Source organism: Pangasianodon hypophthalmus, chromosome 20 (genome assembly GCF_027358585.1).
Source record: "Pangasianodon hypophthalmus isolate fPanHyp1 chromosome 20, fPanHyp1.pri, whole genome shotgun sequence".
NCBI lineage: Eukaryota > Metazoa > Chordata > Actinopteri > Siluriformes > Pangasiidae > Pangasianodon > Pangasianodon hypophthalmus.
Genome location: NC_069729.1, coordinates 5,381,775 through 5,405,485, shown reverse-complemented (window position 1 = coordinate 5,405,485; position 23,711 = coordinate 5,381,775). Strand labels below are relative to the sequence as shown.

At 38.1% G+C, this 23,711-nt stretch overlaps 1 protein-coding gene across 2 annotated transcripts in view; it reads right to left on the bottom strand.

The window, feature by feature from the left end:
* Positions 1 to 1,067: 1,067 nt before the first annotated feature.
* ptprga (protein tyrosine phosphatase receptor type Ga) overlaps positions 1,068 to 23,711 on the bottom strand; it is a 261,551-nt gene continuing 238,907 nt past the window's right edge. For both annotated transcript variants that reach the window (XM_053226914.1, XM_026935407.3), the window contains 15 exons: positions 21,888 to 21,979; positions 17,106 to 17,202; positions 16,792 to 16,874; positions 15,624 to 15,758; positions 14,547 to 14,681; positions 12,945 to 13,117; positions 12,150 to 12,285; positions 11,876 to 12,022; positions 9,972 to 10,065; positions 8,756 to 8,832; positions 7,409 to 7,537; positions 7,034 to 7,180; positions 6,668 to 6,810; positions 4,511 to 4,646; positions 1,068 to 3,569 (listed from right to left, as the gene is read on the bottom strand). In XM_053226914.1, the coding sequence (XP_053082889.1) occupies positions 3,423 to 3,569; positions 4,511 to 4,646; positions 6,668 to 6,810; positions 7,034 to 7,180; positions 7,409 to 7,537; positions 8,756 to 8,832; positions 9,972 to 10,065; positions 11,876 to 12,022; positions 12,150 to 12,285; positions 12,945 to 13,117; positions 14,547 to 14,681; positions 15,624 to 15,758; positions 16,792 to 16,874; positions 17,106 to 17,202; positions 21,888 to 21,979 (1,871 nt within the window). In that variant the 3' untranslated portion in view covers positions 1,068 to 3,422. The remainder of the gene's footprint in view (positions 3,570 to 4,510; positions 4,647 to 6,667; positions 6,811 to 7,033; positions 7,181 to 7,408; positions 7,538 to 8,755; positions 8,833 to 9,971; positions 10,066 to 11,875; positions 12,023 to 12,149; positions 12,286 to 12,944; positions 13,118 to 14,546; positions 14,682 to 15,623; positions 15,759 to 16,791; positions 16,875 to 17,105; positions 17,203 to 21,887; positions 21,980 to 23,711) is intronic.

The following is a 23,711-nucleotide window of genomic DNA, read 5'->3' as shown; positions in this document are numbered from 1 at the left end:
ACATTACTAGACCCATTTTCATCATTTTTGTGTTGTGCTGGTGTATGTACGTATCATATGTGTCTAATTAAGTGACCTACACTTATACACAGTGTTTTGTACCAGTGCTAACCACCCAGATAATATCTGCTCTCTTTGAATTTGATAGACGGGGTAAACGGGGACCGAGAGATCTGTGCATAGCAACAGATGGACTACAGTCACCAACCGTAAAACCTACCAAATCATCTATATGCTAGGTGAACTTGATATTGTTAGCTAGAAAGTAGTGTATTTTTCACTCAGTGTAGGAATACCAATGACATCCTTCTTCCTATCTGAATATGGATTAGGAGAATAGTTTCAACACACTCAGGACTGTTTGACTTTAAAATATACAGTTGTGGATGAATAATGACTCATAACTGCACTATCCAGTGTCACGATGAAGAAGGTAGGTTAGCTTTTAAGTTTGGTTCCTCTCAAGGTTTCTTCCTCATGTCAGCTCAGGGAGTTTTTCTTTTCCACTGCCTCATTCGATATCTAAAACTACATCCATATCCAGATTCTGGAAAGCTGCTTTGTGACAATGTACACTGTTAAAACTGCTATATAAATAAAAGTTAATTAAATTGAGTATCCATGGACCCATGAATTCTACATGGTCAACAGCTCAGGATGGTGGTGGTGGTGTAATGATGCGGGGAATGTTTTCTTGGCACAAGATATTTAATAGTAAGTAATGTTCTAATGACCCAAGCCATAAGTTAACTGTTTGTCCTGCTCAATTTTTAGCAGTAAATCCTGACTTTTGCTGTAGATTTATTGTAAATTTATTTTTTTTGCATAATAGCAAATCAAAGCTCATCCACTTACCTGTTATTCCAGGAAAATAAAAAGAAATTAGTTGTGTGAAACCTTGCGTCTGATTTTCAGGTGACTGATATGGCCAAACTTCAGATGAGAACTAAATACCAGTAAGAATGTTTTCATTTGTCTTCTTCACAATTTCATTTCAACATCAGTAGACTTTCAAAAAATAGACCATAAATAAATAGAACATCACATATGGTACAACGCAGACTGTATAGATATGCTTAAAGTACATCAAAACCCATATTTTATTTTATGTATAGCAATACAATTTACATATTAAATAACACTATAATAGAATGCTTTGATATAGCTTTCAACAAAACAAGAAAAACACATTTTTTTCGTTCGTTTTGTGGTATTCCAGATGCCAAAAACAGGGTATATGATGTTGATCAACACCCGCCTGCATTACAGAAGTGAATGAGGGAAACTTAATCAGTGGAGCTTGCCTATGACACCCTCAGAATAAAAAACAACCTATAATCCCATTTAAAGAAAAACAATCAACAAAATAATAAGAGAATATCACAATCACTGCCTTGTGGTATATGAGGCATGAGACGTCAGTCACTCGGTGAATGAACCACTGGATTATTCTCTCTCTCTCTCTCTCTCTCTCTCTCTCTCTTTTTTACACTTTTTGTTTTTGCACAAAACATACAGAGAGCTGAGATTCTGAGACGGCTTTATATGAAAATAAAATTCTATAAACATACACCAGGGGATAATGCAAAGAAAACTGATGGACAGATAAGCAAAAATATGTACATTCAAAGAAAATAATAAGACAAAGATACAAATTCCTGTTTAAATTGCAGCATATAAGCAAAGGCTCGACACTCAAGCTGAACAAGAAGATGGACATCAGGAAAAAGGGCGAACAAAAATTACAACGCAAAGTCAAGATGTCATCAAGAATGCAGTTCAGTTTTTTTTTGTAAAGGACACAAAATTAACAATGTCAGTGCCTTTTAAGGATGTGGTATCAAAGTCTTGAACTTGTCATCGCAAAAGCACAAATATTTCAACATTTTCACAAAAAAAAAATCTGCATTTTACTGTGTCTCTGGTGATCGTTTTCATAAAATTGGAAAAGTGCTAAATGAACCAAGCTGGGACCTCAGCCTCATGAAATTCATACACACACACACCATTCTGCAATATCTGACACAGACACAAATAGATTGCAAATTTGCTACTATGGAAATGAGATGTTGAGTTGAAGTCTTTGGTAAAACTTGACAAATCAAATGTTCCTCGTGCAGCTGTTGGGTAACTGGTGCATTAACAAGGCCATCATTGTGCTGCTGTGTGACATGATACACACCGTCCACACACACTCCTGGTCTTGATTTTCATGATGTTTATGAAATAAGTGATAAGAAAGAAGTTTGAGACACAGAGGCAGGACGTGAGCAACATGAACTGTGTACAGTTTGCATTTCCTCCTGGAATATTTTATATATATGTCGAGTAAATTGACTCAGCACCACACACGACACACACTCTCACATCACACAGCTGCAGAGATGAGATCAGACTTTACAAAAGGCATCGAGACCTGACTGATGCAAATCACGTATGCAGAACTGAATGGAGAGTAAATTATAAACTAAATAGCCAACAGTAAAGCGAGAATGACTAGGATTTCCCCATTCAAGCGAAATCAGATCATTTAGCAGCAGCCTGCAGAGTAAAGAAATGAAAACCAGCAGGGGGTGCTAGAGAGGACGTGGACTGCTATTGAAAAGCATGAGGCAAAACCATTGAACCAAGCCTGCAAGGAACCAGTTGCTTATGACAGTTAACATTTTTACAAAACCACAAGTTATAATGAGATACGATATATTCATATATATATTAAAAGCATAATATGAATCATTCAAAAATTAAAAAAAAGAATAAAGTTCACAGTAGCTGTTTTAATACCACCTGCAGAAAGTTAATGAATCTAACAGGCTTAATAGATGCATAATGCAAAAAAAAAAAAAGAAAGAAAGAAAGGAATCCTTTATGGTGTTGAAATTAAGCGCAGAAATCCAATATTGCTTGTCGATGACTCTGAATGTTAATGAACTTCTGTTTTTGTTTTTTAAGATTTTGATTTTATATGAGAGTGGGAGTCTTGAATCTTTAAATCTTTTCACAATTGTTTCCAAGCTGTCGAGTGTAGGTTCATGATGGAATGTCAAAACCTGGTTGTTGTGAAAATAATAAAAAAAAATAATAAAAAGTAGAGAGCGTAGGACTGAAGTAGGCAGTAACACTGATATTTTCATAGTGCAAACTAGACAGAAGTGTGTTTTGTTTGTTGTCGTGAACTCAAAAACAGAGGTGCAAATGTTCAGTAGGATAACATTAAGACATAAAATGGCGAAAAAAAAAATAAATATCAAAAAACTTTTTATCAGTGTAAAAAAGTAATTGGGTTATTCGTTTAACCAAGAGTTCTGGCAAAAAAGGCCTCAGAAAAAAAGTCTGTCTTAGTCCTTGAAGTTTTACAAAGTAAGTTAAGCGCCTCCTGGCGTGTATGTGTGTGTGTGTGTGTGTGTATGTGTGTGTGAGCTTCAGACGAGAGACTCCATGCTCTCGGCAGGGTCCGATTCGTCAGACAGGGCCATACTGCCATTTCGCTCTATGGACACAGGACCAGCTCCGTTCTCTTTAGTGCTCACCAGACTAAGCATAGCCTTGTAAAGGTACTGGTACTGCTCCTGTAATACACACACACAAAACATACTGCTTTTAAATTCAGATTAAACATCACAGATATACAGGAGACAGTATGAAATAGAGCTGGAACACATTAGATATTTATAACAAGTCACAATAAAAAGACAACCCACTATAAATCTTTTTGCTGAATGGAGGTTAATGGAAGTCTATGTCACTGAAAAACAACAATTATATCCCTCAAACCCCATCTAGCTGATCAGTAATGACACTGATGCACTAATTCCTGATATGCTTTAGGACACAATGTACATGCAAATGTACTTTCACACCTATTCGTTTGCTTGCTGAATCTAAATCAGAATAAAATTGACACTTTTGGTTCATTTGCTGTTTGGTTTTATTTTCAAATTGCACATTACTAAATAAGCCAAAAAGCAACAAAAAATATTGTCTTAGTTGTGTGCAGGGCAGAAAATGTACAACTCGTTAATTCATTGGTCAGAAATACGAAGGCAGATAAAGGTAAACAAACCTTTGGAAATGCATGTAGAGATCATAAAAATCATCAGAGACCTGGCACAAGATAAATGACTAGACAATTATAATAAATTACTTAATTATAAATTATAAATAAATAACTAGTTTATCCAGTGTTTATTTTCTCTTTTGTTTGGCAAAATACCCAATATCCAGTACACATGTCATTTCTGCAGCACTACAGCTCTGTCCTGTGGGTTATGTCTCTGAAAAAATGCCGCAACCTAGTACACACGGCACGTTGAGCACTTTCTGCGCTCAAACACTCTTGGACTGGTTGTTTTATTTCACAGCTGAGCGTTTTCGCTGTGTTCTCACCATCGCAAATGAACCGCATCGAGGGCGAAAACACACCAGGTTCGTTTCAGACAGACTAAACACTGCACATGTGAAAACATCCCGTGTTTAGGTATTTGTGCTACTTTAAGTTAACATCACTCACAATGTCGGTGAAGACACCAGGTCTCATGAGGTTGATCATCTTGGCCACCTGATAGACTCCAACAGCGTTCTCGTTCTCCAGCTGCTGACTCAGAGTGGTGAGGGCACAGAACATACCCGCTGATACCGCTCCATACCTGGCAACCCACACATACAAACACAGTTAAAGCAAAGCAGTAAACATCTCACAAAGTTACAAACTTCCTTACAAAGCTCATTTGGGTAATTAAATGCACTGTTCTATAAGAGAAGTATTTAAAATAAGATATTCTTTATATTAAAAGCCGCTCATGATTATTGCTGTTCAGTGGGTCACAGATAGACGAATTGTTTTAATTTTATTTAATATTAGAGCCTCACTAATAGGAACATTCAGCACAATGTTAATACTGAAAGCTGCAAAAATTTAAAGCAATAATATACTTTACTGGATATAATTTTAGATGTTTAAAATTAAGAAGTGGTTTTAGTTGTGGTTTTAAACCAAGCCAACACCAATCCATAAATTAAGACAAATAAGTTTAGTCATTTTATTAAGACAAAAGAAATACTGCTGTACCAAAGGAGGACGTGCAGCATGTAAGTCAGTTCTGATGTCCTGGCATTTTCTTTTAGTACTGTGTAACACTTTAGAGCCAAGAGTAAGTGACTGATCTGGTATGTCTCAATGTCCAATGTATGCCATATACTCCCTAACTTGACTGGCATTCATCATTCATCAACAAAAAGCATTAACGAACCTTTCGTAAACCTGGCAGAGATTTTTAGTTTGGTGTGGCCTATGAAAACATTTACACATAACATTTTTACGTCAACGGAACCTTACTATCAGCCTATTTTATTTGTTAATTGATATTTTCGCCTCCCTGATATGAGCTTATTCTTATCAATGTGCAAGTTATTTGTGGAGGCAACTTCAAGAGACAGATGGGAAGGTGCCAGAGAGCTAGTGTTGGGCCGTTAACCTTCAGCTCCAGCTGCTTAGAATAAAAGTGTCTGGCAAACTGAATAAATGTATATATAAGATGACAAACAGCATGGTTAAAGTGCATACTGCCCATAAAATACGCTAATACCAGTTTCCAAGGTTTTAATGAAGGAAGGCAAGGCATCTGTATGTTGTACCTGTGTTTCTGTTATTTATGACGCTGGCACTGTGCCTCAACAACACCACTCCAGAGACCTCGCTAATGCAAACATTAGCCTCTGGATGTGCATATTCGTTTCTTTAACGTCAAATTACACAAACAGACACACAGACACACACACACACACGAAGAGCTTCATGGTGTGAAGCCAGAGTGTTTACGGGAAGCTTTTCTGTTATACTGTTTCAGCTATACAACACCTGAAGGAGCTGTGATCCAATTACACATAATGAGTGTCCCTTTAATTTCAACACACACTACTTTAGCACAAAAACCCCTAACAACAGCACAACAACGGGGCTCCCCTCATGTTTATTCATTATGTAAATGAAGTACTGCTCGTCTCATCTGATAAAGCGAGAACGACTAATTGGGCTTTTTAGTGGATGTATTGTTACTATGGTATCACCCCTAAGAGGTTTAGGAAAGATGGCTGTCTTAATTAGCGCCACACTCTCTAATAGAAGGGACATGTTTGTCAGGATAATGTTGTTTCAGCAGCTGAAAAAATAGAGTGTTTTCTTTATTAAGGCCATTTCTTCTCTATGCTACTGGAATCCCTATCAGTCCATCTCAAGAAAACTAGTGTCTCTAGGGACGCTTCTTCTGTTGTCTCGGTCCTTGTATGGGGTTGATGGTTAAAACTTCATCTTGTGACTTGTCACAAAGTTAGTGTTAGGGTTAACACACAATCAAATGTTTAGAGTCTGATATTATTATATCAGTATTGCGTTAACGATATTTTTACTACAGTGTGATGACAAAATATATGGCCTAAACGCAAATAAATCGCTTGTGAACTTATTAACACTTAATCTCCAGACCTCTCCGTAGCAAAGAAATTGGCTTGCCTGATTAGTTCCTGTAAAATGTTACAGACTGACACAGAAGTCAATCTGTAAGTTTTGGCTCTGACCTGCCCCCTAGTGGACAGAACTTTAATTCCTTGTTAGGCACAAAAGACATGCAGGTGAGAGGTGTGTGCACACACAAAGCAGCCTAAGACTCACTCGTCGTGCACTATGGTGGGTCCGTCTCTGGTCATGGCCTCTTCCTTAATGATGTTGATGAGCTCAAACGTGCTGCTGATGGGCGCGTCCGGGTTGGGCCATTTCGGGCACTGGAAATGACGCACCTCCAGCACGTAATCGTCCTGATGAGGAGAGAGATGGACAAAAACAAACACACAGATGCATGTCAGTCTTCAGGTAGACACACAGAAAACGCAATAAGCAAATTAACGTAACAGATTTAGCACTGGTGTTTGTATGACACCTACAGAAATAAACAGTTAAATGACTCCTGTGGGATTTGAGCAATTAGGAATATTCATTCAACCAAAATACCCACACACACACACACACACACACACAGACCTGTGTAGCCTCCAGGATAAAGTCATGAATGATGATCTGCTCCTCGTTGGACAAGCAGAGTCTGTCCTTGCTAATGAGCGTGACGGTGAAGGCTTCACAGTTCATGGCTTCCTCTCGACTCGGCCAGTAAACAAACTCATCCTCAGCCTACGTCCCACAGAGAGCGAGAGAAAGACAGAGTGAGGACAGATGAAGAAAAAGAGTGAGTGAACAAACAAACATGAATACAAGCTTTGTCTACTCACTTAATTATTGCTGCACTTTTATAATCCACTTTTATACACCACCTCAATATTGTGTGCTATTTGTGACCTTAAATCACACTGCTCACTTCCCCTACACTCACTGTTTTTACAGAATTTTCCAGGTACTCACCAGCCCCTGGTTGTCGGGAAGCATGACGATGATTTGCGCATTATGGTCCCAGATCATCCTCCAGAAGTCTTTAGTGGTGTGAGGCAGAGGATGCTGGGTAATGATGAACTCGTTGCTGCGGTAGTAACCCTGTAGGATGGCACGAGAGAGCTCAAGAAAACAAAGAAGTCTTTCTGATTTTATGAATGAAAAGTAAACATAATTAGGAGCAGCTAAAATATCTTGGTAGGGAATAAATGGCAGTTATTCATCGATGAATCACTATTTAAGTGTCCTTTTAGCAAACGTATTACACGGAATAAAGGTGGGGCCGTTCCACAGGTTTCTGAGCTGTGTGCAAATTTATGAGCTGCGTTCCCTGAACCTCTACCCAGGACCTCATACTCAGGTAATCAGCACTACTATTCACCTCACAGTGAAGGCTCTGAATGTGGTGTTCGGGAGGGTATGGCGATGTTTTTGGCTCTTTTTGCTCAAGTATAAGTGTTCCAAAAATATAAAGTAATCTATCTCAAATAAACTGTTAATAAATAAAAGAGCATCAGCTAGTGGAGAAAATAATAAATATAATTATTTTTGTCCTGAACAGAATTAGAATGTGTATGTCTGTGATATACTAGTGAACTGTTTGTGCTTGTTTAATAAAGTGACAGTAATTTGTTCATAGTTGCTCATTTTTACTTTTTTACTTTAATATGGCTGGTTTCAGGAAAAAACAGTTCATCCTTTTTTTTTTAACCAGCTGCCACCTACACGTTATTATAAGTAAATACTACCATTAAAGTGTCTCACATCTTTCTTTCTTTCTTTCTTTCTTTTGTTCATTCATTCGTTCCTTTCTTTTTCATTTTCATTCATTCTTTGTTTCTTTTCATTCATTCTTTGTTTCTTTCTTTGTTTCTTTCTTTGTTTTAATCCAGAACATTTTAATGTACACTATGCTTTGGCTTTTTGTTTTATTTGACTTTGCCTACTAAAAAGATTTCAGTCCACTGATATGAAACTCAAGTGTGAAATACAAAGCTTTTTAAAAACTCAAGCCACACTGGATGATGAGAGTAATATTGTGCTGCCTCTTTATTTAAACAAAATGAATTTATCAGTCTGTCTCACAAATATCTGTTTGCTAAGTTCATAAATAAATATTAAGCCACAGTCTTCAACTAAATCACCCACTGCTACAAATATAAACAATTCTGTAGTCGATAGCAGCAGACGGGCCCTGTCAGGAAATGCTGACTCCACAGATTAAGCACCCTAAAGAGTCTCCCTACACGTGCTATAACTGATTAGTGTACAGCTGGAGTTAATGTTAAACAGGACAGGATAATATAGACTGACACTCACCATGATGTAAGAGGCATTGATGTAATCGGTGCCTTTCATTCCAGGAAGTGGAGCCAAACCGACACGCGCTCTCTCCGCTGGGAGGGTTACAGAATACACAGAGGTGTTTATTAACCAGAGACAGCGTGGCTCAGTGGATAAGGTTTCATGTGGATTTGTACTTGCTGAAATGAACATGTTGCAATCGTGCCGACGGGAGTGCCGCAAAACAAAAAGAAAGACAAAAACTAGATAGAACTGTGCTGCAGTGGATCATGGCTGAGGTGTACCCTATCAAATATTAAACAAATATGGTTTATTATCATGTCTATACCACAGTTACTACTGTGGCTCATAGTTTTACTACTACTATGACCACAATGATATCCATCTGTGTCATTTACTGTGAGATATATGAGAGCTAGAATACTTTATACTATATCAGGGGTTCTTAAACTTTTGCAGTCAGGGATCCCTTTAATGAAAAAAAAAAAAAAAACACAGATCCTCTCCACCTATTTTTATTAAAAGTGACATTAAATATCAGTTGATATTATTCATAGATAGAATAACATTGATTGTACCAAATTTAAAAATCACAGACCCCCTGGCTATGCCTCAAGGAACCTCTGGGTGTCCCCGGACCTCTGACAACCATACTATAATTACATATTAAACTTCAATATGCCACACCGAGTGAAGTTTTGTAATACAATTTACAGCATATTTTTGTATTAATTTCCTAAAATAGGAAAATTTATGAACAATGCCTTGGCATGGTTGTATAGTTGTATGGTTGTATATTTTTACCAAGTCTTTAACAGGGTAAAATGGTAAAAAATTACTTCTCTGGTACTTAAATATCAAATATCATCAGAATATTCAATATTCAATATTCAATATTTAACTTTTTAATATTTATACCTTTGAACAATATAGCACCCTAAGATAGTATCTCATAGTATAGTATAGTATATTAGACACTATAGTATCTTAGGGATAACAAAACAGTGCACTTAAACACCACTGTAACACCTTGCTAATATCAGAGTTACCATAGTTACCAGAAGATAAGCTTGTTATAATTTCTTATGTAAGAAACATAGGTACCATAAAGCACAGTAATAAAACAATATAGTATTATAGTTTATATGCTATACATATAGTAACCATAGCAACCAAAATATCATAGTGAACACACAGTGTGTAAGAGTATAATCCTTCAGGTGTGACTCACATGGAACGACGGAGGAGTTGCGGTTCTTTTCCTTGTTGCAGTCTTTCTGTGCGCTGAAACACTCTGCAAATCTGGCATTACACTGAGTCACCAGCTACAGGAGCAAGAAAACACACACCGTTCTCATCTTCAGCATCTCAAAATCCAGACAAAACAAGGAGATTTCTATACATGAATTATATAACATTAGAAACTTTACAACAATCACCTGGTTTAAAGATGATGCTTTAACATTTACCTAAAAACCAACAAATAAATTAAGTTTAAAATATATACATTTCTATAAATAATGTCTTTTTACATAATGGGGAGCTATTAAAGTTATTTTTGGAAAGATACCTAAAATTGTCATTTTTGCCTTGTCTTATAATGCCTGCTGGGACAAGGCAGGTAATGACAGACAAAATGTGAAATGGTGATTCTACCCAACCTGTACTACATGTACCTGACATTGTTCTAGCTTTTCTTCAATGCAACAAACAAAAAAATCCCATCAATCCATTCACACAAACCATTTACTTAAGATCTAGTTACCAGACTAGGAGAAGAAATAAACAAAGCCTATTCAAAAGCTAGCTGAAGGAAACGTCTCCCTAGAATGAAGTAGCAGAGAAAAAACAGATGAACTTTAGCCTCAAGGCTAATTACATTAAAAGCATGAAGCCTTGCAATGTTCTGCATGAACACCCTCGATCTCACATAACCGGGGGGCTGACTGCATTGTGTGTGTGTGAAAGGGGAGATGATTCAAATTAGAGCACAATCCACAATCCACACATACACTCGGGTTGCCCTCGTGGCATGACTGACATTTGAAATGAAACTCCAGTTTTAATTTGTGTTTAGTTTAATTATGTTACAATTATTCTGAATTCAACTATGTAAGGGGGAGAGAGAGAGAGACACACACACACACACCGATCAGTCATAACATTAAAACCACCGGCCTAACATTGTGTAGGTCCCCCTTGTGCCGACAAAACAGCTCTGACCTGTTGAGGCATGGATTCCACTGACCTCTGAAGGTGTGCTGTGGTATCTGGCACCAAGACGTTAGCAGCAGATCCTTTAAGTGCTGTAAGTTGCGAGGTGGGGCTTCCATGGATCAGACTTGTTTGCTCGATTGGATTGAGATCTGGGGAATTTGGAGGCCAAATCAACACCTTGAACTCTTTGTCATGTTCCTCAACCATTCCTGAACAATTTTTGCAGTGTGGCAGGGTGCATTATCCTGCTGAAAGAGGCCACTGCCATTAGGGAATACCGCTGCCATGAAGGATGCAATGATTAGGTAGGTGGTACGTGTCAAAGTAGCATCCACATGAATGCCAGGACCCAAGGTTTCCCAGCAGAACAATGCCCAGAGCATCACACTGCCTCCGCCGGCATGCCTTCTACCCATAGTGCATTATGGTGTCATCTCTTCCCCAGGTAAGCGACGCACACGCACCCCGACCACACGATGTAAAAGAAAACGAGGCCACCTTCTTCCATTGCCCCACGGTCCAGTTCTGATGCTCACGTGCCCATTGTAGGCGCTTTCAGCGGTGGACAGAGGTCAGCATGGGTACTCTGACCGGTCTGCGGCTATGCAACCCCATATGCAGCAAGCTGCGATGCACTGTGTGTTTTTCAGCAATTTGTGCAACAGTTGCTCTTCTGTGGGATAGGAGCAGTCGGGCAAACCTTCGCTCTTCAGGCAAGCCTTCAAACACTTACTTCAAGAACTGACTGTTCACTTGCTGCTTAATATATCCCACCCCTTAACACGTGCCAATGTAACGAGATAATCATTATTATTCACTTCACCTGTCAGTGGTTTTAATGTTATGGCTGATCGGTGCGTGTGTGTATGTGTGTGTGTATATAAGACATAAGAGAGGAGTCTAAGAGCCTGTCCTGACCTTGAACTGTTTCTCGAGCCGGGTTTTGCCGCTCCGGCCAGGGGTCAGGATGCTGTTGACATAACTGTGCAGCTGGCTGGACAAAACCTCTGTCTCCTTTCCCTGTATGGCCTCCAACAAGGCATCATGAATGAAGACATACTGCTCCTGAACACGAGAGACAAAAAAACCCCAAAACAACAACAAAAAAAACCCCAAAAACAACAAGAGTCAGGAAATGTGTCAAAGTGTCAAACAAAGTGAGTGTGATGTGAAGCACACTGCTGAGACTAACCTCAGTTTGAACCAGGTAGTTCCTCTGTGTGCGTATGTGTTTAAGGAAACCCAGCACGTTGACAGAGCCTTTATCCTTAATCTGCTGCAGCATGCTGTCAATCACGATATAGGTTCCTGTTCTGCCCACGCCAGCACTGTGGAGAATGAACACACACACAAATACACACACACACACACACACACACCCTGAAGCACTACATTTACATAAAGTGTATATGTCCTGGTGTGTTCATTTTCAGTCAGCTTTCAATCTTCATTAATGTTTCAATCTTCAATAAGTGAGGCATTTGTAGTCCTTTTTATTGTGATGGTACACATGTATTCAACTGCAACTAAAATGTGCACACCTATCAAAGCTTCATAGTACAAACACCATTACAAACTTTATTTAAGTTTTGAGATTTTCAGTCAGGACAGTTACCTTTATAAATTACTTATTCAAAACATGAAAACCGTATGCAGTTAACAAAATTATTTCTATTCATTAGCACAAAAAGAAAAATCAGTTTTAAGCCTTTTTAACACTATGATCAGTGATGTCACTCAGCATGTGTTTTCTAATCATATGGTAGATATGGTAGATATCATATGGGTTTTTTTTTCATGATTTTCTTTTCGTCATATATTTCCCAACACAGCTGCATTTTTAAATGTTTTATTTTATTTTATTATTATTTTTTAAATTCTTATTATTGTTATCATAGATCTAAAAGTTCTTTATTAGTGAACATTTCTATCAGTTGTTACACTGTGTGTATACAATATGTGTGTGTGTGTGTGTGTGTGTGTGTACCTGCAGTGGACAAGCATGGGGCCCATCTCGGGCGTCTGTGCTGCAGAAGATTTCCTGACGAAGGTGAGCACAGGCAGTGTGTACTCAGGAACGCCCATGTCAGGCCACTGTGTATAGTGATACTGGATTACTGTTCTCTCGCTCTGACGACTCTTTACACTGCCCTTCTGACCCTATACACACACACACACACACACAATTACAAAGACAAACCTCCACTATGCCCTTCTGATCTTTAAAACATTATATACACACCCTTTCACCTCGCAAATACTCATCCACATACAATTCCTTTACATACATCTAACACACTCACACACCCAACTACACACAACACCACATCAAACATCCTTTTTAGTCCTGAAACAAACACACAATGACATTCGTGTACGTAATCCATAATGACCGAGAACACTGTATTTTGGAAAGTAACAGATTAACCTCTGGTCCTCTGCTATATCTAAGAGGCTTGTAAAAATGGCCATTATTGTGGCTGGCTAAACACTTTATGTGTGTTAGTTAAGAGGATTAATTCTGAAGCATTACAGTCTTTTAACAAACAAACACACTGTAAATCTCACGCCAAAATAAGCTTCTTATTTCCTGTTACTAGCTCGAACCTAAACCACTTACAATCCTTCAATCAGACTGCAACAAACACTGTTACTCATATATCAGATTTTTAAAATTAATCTAGGGTGTGTTCCCACTTTGCCCAGGATTCACTCTATTATCTCATTGTTTTAATGACAATATTTCAGAAAATTCAATATTGTCAATAGTTTCATTGCAGCTACATTGTTTATGTCTCCTGGTACATCCAAAACTGCACTCTGTTCACTAAATAGTGCTCTATTTGAGGTGTGTCATTTTGGAGCCACAAACAAAAGCATATTTATTAATTACACAGAATAGAGGTTACAAAATACCCATAATGCACTTTACAGTTTATAGGAAATACAGAGTAGGGCATTGTTTAAAGATTTTGGCTATCAACAGCCAATCAGAGCAAGAGTATATAAAATATTTAGCCAGTGACAACTGGAGGCTTATCACATCTACAGCTAAATAAAAAAGTGTGTTGCACAATCTAAATCTCTGGACTTGTGGAAATTATTCTGATTCACAATTATTATTGAGACATTTTGCCAAAATATTTAGCAAAAAATACTACATGATTCTACTTTATCTCTTATACTATTGATTTCTGTAGCTGTAAATAAAGTGCACAACTTTAAAAATAAAATTTATTGCAATTTATTAATTTTATTGCAAATACTTTTCACAGATCTGTTCTAGCTCTCCGCTCACACCAGGCAGTGACCAACAGAGCGGAGTCTCCTTTTCGGGCTCTTATTTTTCTGGCTTAAACTTGGCCCATGGCCATCTGTATCGGCACCTGTGTGACCGGTGCAAAGTCAAATCTCTACTTAAACAGCTGCTACAAGTCAGATATCTCCAATAACAGCAGTGAGTGACTCTCTTTCTTCAGAGTTCACTCCCAACCTGAAGTGGACACACTTGCTCTATCTAAACAAAGACTTCGGGACACTTTGATTTAATCGGATCAAAGTGCAGTGCGTGTAGTGTGTAGACTCTGACCTTCTTGACTTTGGTGTTGCGGATGGTAAAGCGACGGATTGTGTAGCAGGCGTGCACCTTGCTGCTCTTCAGCGTCACCACGATGTTACCGTACTCCTCGCTGTTCTCTGTCGGCCAGTACTGATCACACTTTCTCTGTACCACACACACACACACACACACACACACACGTAAATACATTCCCATCCAAACAAGTTGCTTCGTAAGTATGGCTTGACAGATTTAATGTTACAATTCTGCAATACATGGCAACTTCTCATCTCAAGCTCACACGAGGTTTCAGCTAAATCTATTTCTTAAGTCAGGTTTAATTACCAACACTGTTTAAGATGTTAAACGTTTCTAAGGTTAATTCTAACCATCATCACCCCATCACTTTTTTCTGAGTGCCTGTAATTGAGTTCAATTGAGTGCAAACATAAGCATCTCTTTAGAGCAGCATAAACAGTAAGATAAAGAACTGTTATTGATAGTCACATTACTGTTGCAATATTTAACAAAGAAAAAATGAAAAGGAGAGCAAAAAACATCTGCATCAAAAAAGAAATACAGTTCTATTTTACAATTTATTTGAAAAAAAAAAAATATTCTAAGTGTGTCGTAAGTCTGGCTCTTTCTGAGCATGATATACAGTATTCTGTAATAAGTAGATCAAGAGAGTCATGCCAAGACTTTCCCTAATTTCATTTTTAACACTTTGCAAATAAAATGTAAAATAGAAAATTTCCTTTTTTCATTCAAAAATCATGGGGGATGCTAACTTTTGCTGTAGTCTCTTACATGATGTGGATGTTTTTTGCTCTCCTTTTCATTTTTTCTTTGTTAAATATTTATTTAAAAAAAGAGAGACGTCTATATTTTTGTGTCATATGCCAAATAAACAGACAGAATCCTTTGAACAGTATAAATATTGCTACTGCTTACATCCTTTTAAGAGCTTCACAAAAAAGTTATATGATGTTATATTAGGACACATAAAGAAAAAAATGAGTCTGGCTCCTGTGTACTGTCTAGAAATGAGATCGAGATGAAACAAAACATAGTTGGATGAAGACAAGAGCAACAGATGGAACTCACTCGTCCTTTCTCCACCAGGTTGGTGATCATGACAATGATGCCTGTGTTCTGCTCCCACACCATCCTCCAGAAGTCCTCGAAGGTGGACTTGAGGGGACCCTGAGCAGCAATGTATGCCTTCGGCTTGTTGTAACCCTGAGGGACATGCATACACACAACAGTTTACACACTCAGAGCCCTATTCACAGTTGCAGACTAAAGATACATCAAAACATATGGAAGAGCTTGCACTAAATGGCCATTTTCTAGGCAGCTCATTCAGATAATTGAAATTGATACAAAGAATAAAACTTGGAGATGTTTTAATGGAAAATAAAAATAATAATCAATGACAGAGTGGTGTGATGTGATCTGATGCGAAGCTGGTACCACCACAGAGTTGATAATTTTCCTATAACAGCATGTCCTGAAGTGTTTTATTCCTCTTATACTACAGTAATCTGCCCATGCAAGTAAGGAATGACACATGATATTATTCCAACAAATAATCCACTTTGGGGTGAAAACAGTGACTTATTTTCCTATATAACAATACCCCCAAGTGTGTAATTCCAATTATATCACAGCATGCTGCCAACGATAACAATTTTTAAATTTATTAATAGACAACATATCACACTTTTTTTATCCATTTATAATCACAATTAACGTTATGGAATTTCCACGAAACATGTCAGTGTTACAGAAGCTATAAACATTCGTTGCTTCACCTCTTGTTTCTTTCACTTTAATAAGACAAAAACACAGCTTGTCATGTTACTGAGAAGCCAGAAAGCGCAAAGCCCTCTGTCCTGAAGACTGTTACAAAGTGGTGACTCCTTCCATAAATGTTAAATAAACATCTCTTCACAGAGCGCTTCACTATATTAACGTTTGGTGATACATATTTCTTTGTTAAATAACTGTATGTTTTATTAGACTTATATTATGTGGAGCACGCTTCATACAAGTTTCTGTGAACGAGCTGTTACTATAATATGCATTAATATAAACCTGCGATTTGTCTTGCAGCCAGAACTATGCTTCTATGCAGGCTTAACTCAATTCTGAATACAGCCCTTTGGGACACACAACCAGGAATAATCACACTGATGAACAGTTATGTCCACACGGCTGTGGCTGATAAATTTGCTGAGACCCGTGAGCACACATTGAGGAAAACACTCACGTCCACATAGTTAGCATTGATGTAGTCACTGTGTTTGGAATCCTTGCCGGCTAATGGCCTCAGCTTCACTCGACTGTGATCATCTGGAGAGGGACAGAGGCAGAGAGTGTGAGTAGCATACAGAACACACACGCACATAAAAAAACACACACGGGGGGAGAGAGATAGCGATATATATATATATATATATATATATATATATATATATATATATATATATATATATATATATATATAGAGAGAGAGAGAGAGAGAGAGAGAGAGAGATAAAAGGTAAAGAGAGGTAAAAGGTGAAGACAGATACTCATACTCACACGCTACGATGTTGATGTATCTGTTCTTGTGCTTGTTGTCTGGATGATTTGAATGTTCTGATGTGATCTTCATATCGGCCGTGCAACGCTGTACTTCCTATAATTTAACACATGTGCATGAACACACACACACACACATAGATGTCAATAAAAAAAATACAAGACAAAAAGCGAGGTATAGATTTACAAAAATGTTCCACTAACAGCAGCCTTTCCTGTTTCTTTTGAATGATGATTCTGTACAGGGTGCATCCATCACACACACACACACACACACACACACACCCCGCAGTATCCTACAGATACTCATTAGTCATATGTAGAGTTTATAGCCAACATCAACACCAAAACTAAATCTTGCAACATTCAATGTAGAAATCATTACAGAAGAGCTTGCAGATGGGGTTCATTTGTTGCCATGACAACAACATCAGCACCTCAAATTATTTACATACCCACCATTAAAAGAAGACAGGAGCAGTGCAGAGAGGATTGTGAATTATTGACAAAAAAAGTGAAATTTATATTTCTATGATTACTCAGTGGTCTGGGGAGGATATCAAATTTGTTTGAAAGTCTTGGATAACCCTTCACATAGTGGAATTTTGACCTTTTTTTGACCTTTTCTATTTGTGAATAGTTTGGTTTTTGGTGAAAAAAAAAATTAGTGACAGTATTTCGACACAGTGACATCCGATGCGTTTTCCCTGACTTCCTCACATTTGCCAATTATCATTCATCTTTAATAAGCACTTTATCCTGGTCAGGGTTGCGGTGGATCCAGAGCCTATCTCGGGAATCCTGGGGCGTGAGGCAGGAATTCACCTTGAATGGAAGGTCAGACCATCTCAAGGCACCATGCACACACACACACACACACACACACACACACATGCACACCTACAACATGTGAAACTTCACATAGACTGTAACCTGAACTGAGGATCAAACCCTGGATGTGTACTACTTGAAAAATGCTCCACCTGAGTAAGTGACGGTTTGACTTTTAAATGGTTTGACTCCCGGAACAGCACCAGCACCGAGTCTGTGAACTTCTGCATAAATATCAAATATCACTTATACGACGTATGAGTGTGTGTGCATTGATACAGTTTGTGTGTGCGTGTGTGTGTGAATGAGGAGTGAAAGACAGAGAGGTGTGTTGATCTGATAGTGTGACACTTCCGAGGCGTTTAAAATACTGCCAGAGGCGACAGCAACAGCAGAGACTTAGCAAGTGACATCTGTTTCCTGCATGCTGCCTCTACCTCCAACACACACATTCACACACAAAAACACACACACACACATGCCAGTGACTTCATTCCAGCACTAACCTCTGACTGTCCTATTTTTATGACCATAACACAAATAAAAAATGAGATGTGGGATCATGGTTTTGGTGGTTGTTTGCCTGGTACATTTATGACCACCTTCGAGGTAACCAGGTGAAAAGCAGGGCATTTGTAAAAGGGGTGGGGTTAATTTGAATATATTATTAAGACACATGGCCCTTTTAAAAACCAAACAGTGCAACACAGCGATGTTTTCTTAATGACGTACAATTACATTTCAGATATAACCATCTTGCTGACAAAACATACATTAAATGTGTTCTCCTTCTTCTCGTGCTCTTTTATTAGGGCTCGTTTATTCAGCATCTCACTGATGGCATTAAATGTGGTGAGTCTGGCATTTAATTTGGGATTAAACTTAATTGTTAAAGAGAAAATAGTTTAATCATGCGTAGTTAGTTATTAGATGGCTTAAGTATAAGCCTATTAATGTTGAAATGTGGTGACATTAAAAGTTGTCAGAAATGGGACAGGGCTTTTGAAGGCTTTGCATCGAGTCAAGAAAATATCATTTTGGTCTTGCACCTGCAGTAAGTGGAGTTTTTTATTATGTGGTAAAGTTAGCCCAAATGTGGTGGCACTGAAAATACCACTGCAATGACAGATTCTGAACGTCACACCCACATAGACACAAAAATAGCAACTTCATGCTTCATGTTAGAAGTTTAGCTTGCACCTGAATACTACAGAGTCTGACCTTTGTCTAATCTCCTAGTGCATGGAGCATGCTCAGTACAATCAGCAGCAAGAAAATGGCAAGAAATTTTAGCTCTTCCAAGTGTGTACAGGTAAATGCATTAGATCTAAATGCAGTAATGTATAATTAATCATCTATAAGCATTGTGAGTGACGTAACTAATCTGCAACTGAAAGACCTAAAATCCATGTTTGGGTAATTCAAAGGATAAAACTTGATCAATTCAGCTGAGTCTTACACTGCACCAAATCATCCCAAAGCTTTTCTGTCTCCTTAAGTCCTTGGACTCTGTCCTGTTGCACCTATTCATCCATAATTGCTCCCCCTCCCTCTATTTCTCAGCACACACTGCCAGAACGCCAGTACAAAATGCCATACTCCAAAAATCCCCCAATCTTTCTGGCTCCCTCTCCTAAAGCCCTCTTCTTTTCCCAGGAATCCCTTTAATATCTCCCACTTGGAATGCACACAAGCCTGAATTCCTGCTACCCAACCACGTCTCTCTCTCTCTCTCTTTCTCTGGCCAAAGCAGCACAAAGCCACTTGTTAGGGGCCCTAGAGGCTCCCTCTAAAGGGGGGTGGGGGTTGGCTCTGTCCTTTTCTGCTGTACTGGATGGAGAGGTACAGGGGAAGAAAAGACGAGGCAGCAAAGAGGAGGCTATTGAAGGACATCACGGCCTCCTGACACTTCTCTGAGTGTGTAAAAAGAAGTATGAGCGTGTAAACTCCATCCACACACTCACCTTCACTCTCTGTCCTCATTAAAGTGTTGCTTAGTGTTACCACACACACATATTTATAGACCCCTGTTACAAAAGTAGTTTATTAGATTTTTACATTATAACTACACTATCTCTAAAACACAATAGCAAGAGTATAAAATAGACCAGTCTAAATCGCAGATCTGATGCCAGTCTAGCATCTGTTAGATTCAAGATCTAGACTTATAGCTTTTGCTAAAGAGTCTGTCATGTTTCTTTAATAACCATGGCCAAGAATCAACTATGTTCACAGGATGAGGCTGTCTGAGTGACATTTCAAACAGGCAACCATGTTTACTCACCACTAACTGTTTTAAACAAAACTCTCGAAAATAAATTAAATTAAATTAAAGAAAAGATGCTCTGGACTTCTTTCAATCTTGCTCTAGAAGTGTCACAATTTAAAAGTGTGTTTTCCCACCCTAACAGCCAATTAGGGTACAACTGTGAAGATTCTGAAGCTAGTGGCCAGAAAAGTGTACAAAATAAGGACATGGTCAGAGCTTCTGAGGTTGAGACCAAGTCTGTGTCTAAATCACAGACCTAAGGTCTAGGTTTTCTCAACAATTGACTGAAAGAGTGAAGTGGAATCAGAGAAGGGAGATGTTTATATAAAAACACACTTTTTACCCAGAAAAGTATTTGCAATCAAAATTAGCCCTGACATCTTGTAGTAATAAGTCTTAATGACAAGAACTTTTATTTAATTATGATGTTTTGCCACTTATTCAAAGGGCTTCATTAGTTAAAAAAAATGGAGGGAAAATTTAAACTGTGTAATTCATAGCTACGAAATCATGAGATGGTGTATTAATATTAGTGAATGCAGTGTTCTGTGTCAGGAACCTCCTATGTACAGAATTCTCTTTAAGCTATTTCTCAAAATGCAGCAAGATGTGTTACCATACTGAACCACTAAAAATAATATAAACTGTTAAAACAGACTGAATAACATATACATGAAGACCTTAATTGGAAATAATTGACTTAAGGTGGTATATATGAACATTTAAAAAGATAATATAAACATTAGATTATTTGTGCACTATCGGTGAACTAGTTAATTGTTCTGTTTTGCTTCACTACAACTTATATTACTGTTAAAAACAAATAAAATTCCTCACAAGTGATACTCTAAGTTAAGGCTTAGGTGACAATTGGTCACCTACGTCACACAGGACCAACCATTTCTGAAGAAACATGACCTATACATTCCGTCTTGGTATATTTACTCATGGTGCATCATGCCAATTCACACCTCCTGTCTCAGGTATCACCTCAATCTCCTGATATCATAGGTGTGAATTATACACAGTGTTAAAATACACAGAAAGTCCAACCTGCTTGACATTCAACATGGCCCGAGTGACTGAAACGGTCACACACATCCTTTCTCATGAGCCCACAAATTTAAAAAAATCTTGACACCTCTTATCATTAGGTATAAAGCAGCAGACGGTTGGACAATATAAGACGTGTGGTCCTGTGCCTCTGTGGATTACTGATCATTTGTGATCCAGCCACAGATTAATATTAATACAGCCTGAAGGGTCTGACAGCTCGGCACAGATGTGACATGATTTTCTGGCCTGGGCAACGCGGGCTACAACCGAGGGCTCGTCATGTCCAAGACCATCTGGTTTACTCTCATACACACTCACACACTCACTCACAGAAGGGCTATAAAACATCCCTATTTACTGACACATTGACAGAGTGCTGCCAGTCTGGCCTATAATGACATCCTGCCAGAAATGCTAAACACACATACAAGCTTGTAGACACATAAAGACACACACACATGGGGTGTACATGCCAGCTGTTCATAGACAGAGACTAAATGTCGTGGGCAAAATCCATGACAGTACAGAGAGTCTCTGTGTGTGTGTGTGTGTGTGTGTGTGTGTGTGTGTGTGTGTGTGTGTGTGTGTGGTAGCTGTGTAAGAAGGCATGACACATGACATCTCACCTCAAAATCTTCAGAGAATCCATGCTGGTTGTTTGCATACAGATCTGATATGTGCTTAATAAACTGTTTGACGGGGATGGCCTCCATGTCGTCTGCAACACAGCCAGAAAACAGAAACATTTAGAGTGAAGAAAAGAAGATATAAGTGCACTACATTCTTGCTTCCTTGTGCATGTAATGTCATAATAGCAAATTTTTGGTCTTAATAATGATAACACATTAAGCACTGTCCGTGATACTGATACTTGAAAACGATTGGAAAAGCACAACAACAGCAAACAGACAAATACAAACATCCCTAAAAGTGATTTATATACTGTGCTTTACTACATAAATTCAACTAACACTTTGAACAATTGACAATGTCGTAAAGCCGATTTATACAAAAAGATAAATATTTAGATCCAGAATGAGGACGCCGGAGATGACATTGGCGAGAAAAAACTCCTTAAGACGACAGGACGAAGAAATCTTGAGAGGAACCAAACTCAAAAGGGATCGTGTCCTCTTCTGGGTGATACCAGAGAGTGGGATTATAAATAATTACTGTATACAGGTGTAGAAGAGTAAAAATGTAAAAAAAAAAAAAAAAAACACCTATGTTGAAAGGATGATCAGTATGAGCAGATTGTGAATAAGAGTCCTATGATGAGCACAGAACAGTCTTTATGATTACAGCAGCAGTTCTTAGGCACAAATCTACAGTATCAGATTATCCACTGAAGCACAGATGCAGAGTTTAAATCATATTTATATCATATTATTACTTTTTAAAAACTGTATTTCTTTTATTAGTACAGAATACTAGTCCAGCATAAGGAAATAATGTTTATCTACATGGCGGTAAGAGTCATTGCAAACTTAACATTCTGGCTGACACTGAGGTGTTTTTCTCTCTTTGATGGTTGTTGGTTGTCACTTTCACTGATTCACCGATGAACGGATTCATTTTTAATAATATTTAACTTATATACTCTTATTTGTTATATTTCAATAATTCAGACCTCAGGCATAAATATGGATGAATTGCACGACAGTGTTGAAAATAAAGCAGGTACCCTCTCATTAACCTTCAAATTTCCCCTTGGGGTTCGATAAAGTACATCCATCCATCCACCCATCCATCCATCTATCCGTTTCCCCCCGACATTCCAGTACTGGAGTTTAGCAAAGAAAGGGAGATTTGAAGGAAAAATATCTCTTTATATTACATATAGTGACATACACCCTCATTTTACCCCACAACAGCAGACATTTCCTGACAAAAAAAAAAAAGACTTGCTCTAATGTTACAGAACTCAGTTTATTAAATATTCCAACAAGTCATATGAAAACAGGGAAAATTAATTTCCAGTCTTCATCAGATACAGGTGGAAGACTGATGGCTTTGACCTGCCAGGAAAGCATTAATGATTCAAACCTCCGTTTGACTCACTAAATGAAGCGAGAGAGTGAGAGCGAGAAATATTTTGGGTGTTTTGGTGCTGGTGAAGAGTGGTGTAAAACTAAGAAGGGGTGGAGTTCACATAAATGCATTATTAAGGTGTGTGTTTAGGCATATTCACTCACTCTGGACACTGTGTCTATAAGAATTATTTGCCTCAATAACTGCAATAAATTTGGTGAGTCTGGCATTTAATTTGTTTTGTCAGAAGTTGTATTGATTTTGTTAATGCTGTTAATAACTATAGCAGTTATAAAACAAGAGAGGAATCATAACAGAGCTGAGCTAAAATCCTTTACCCATCTTTATTAGCTGGGTGAAGAGCTCATCACTCCCTGTTCATGTTCAAATCAATGCCATGATGGATTTTTACGTCCAAG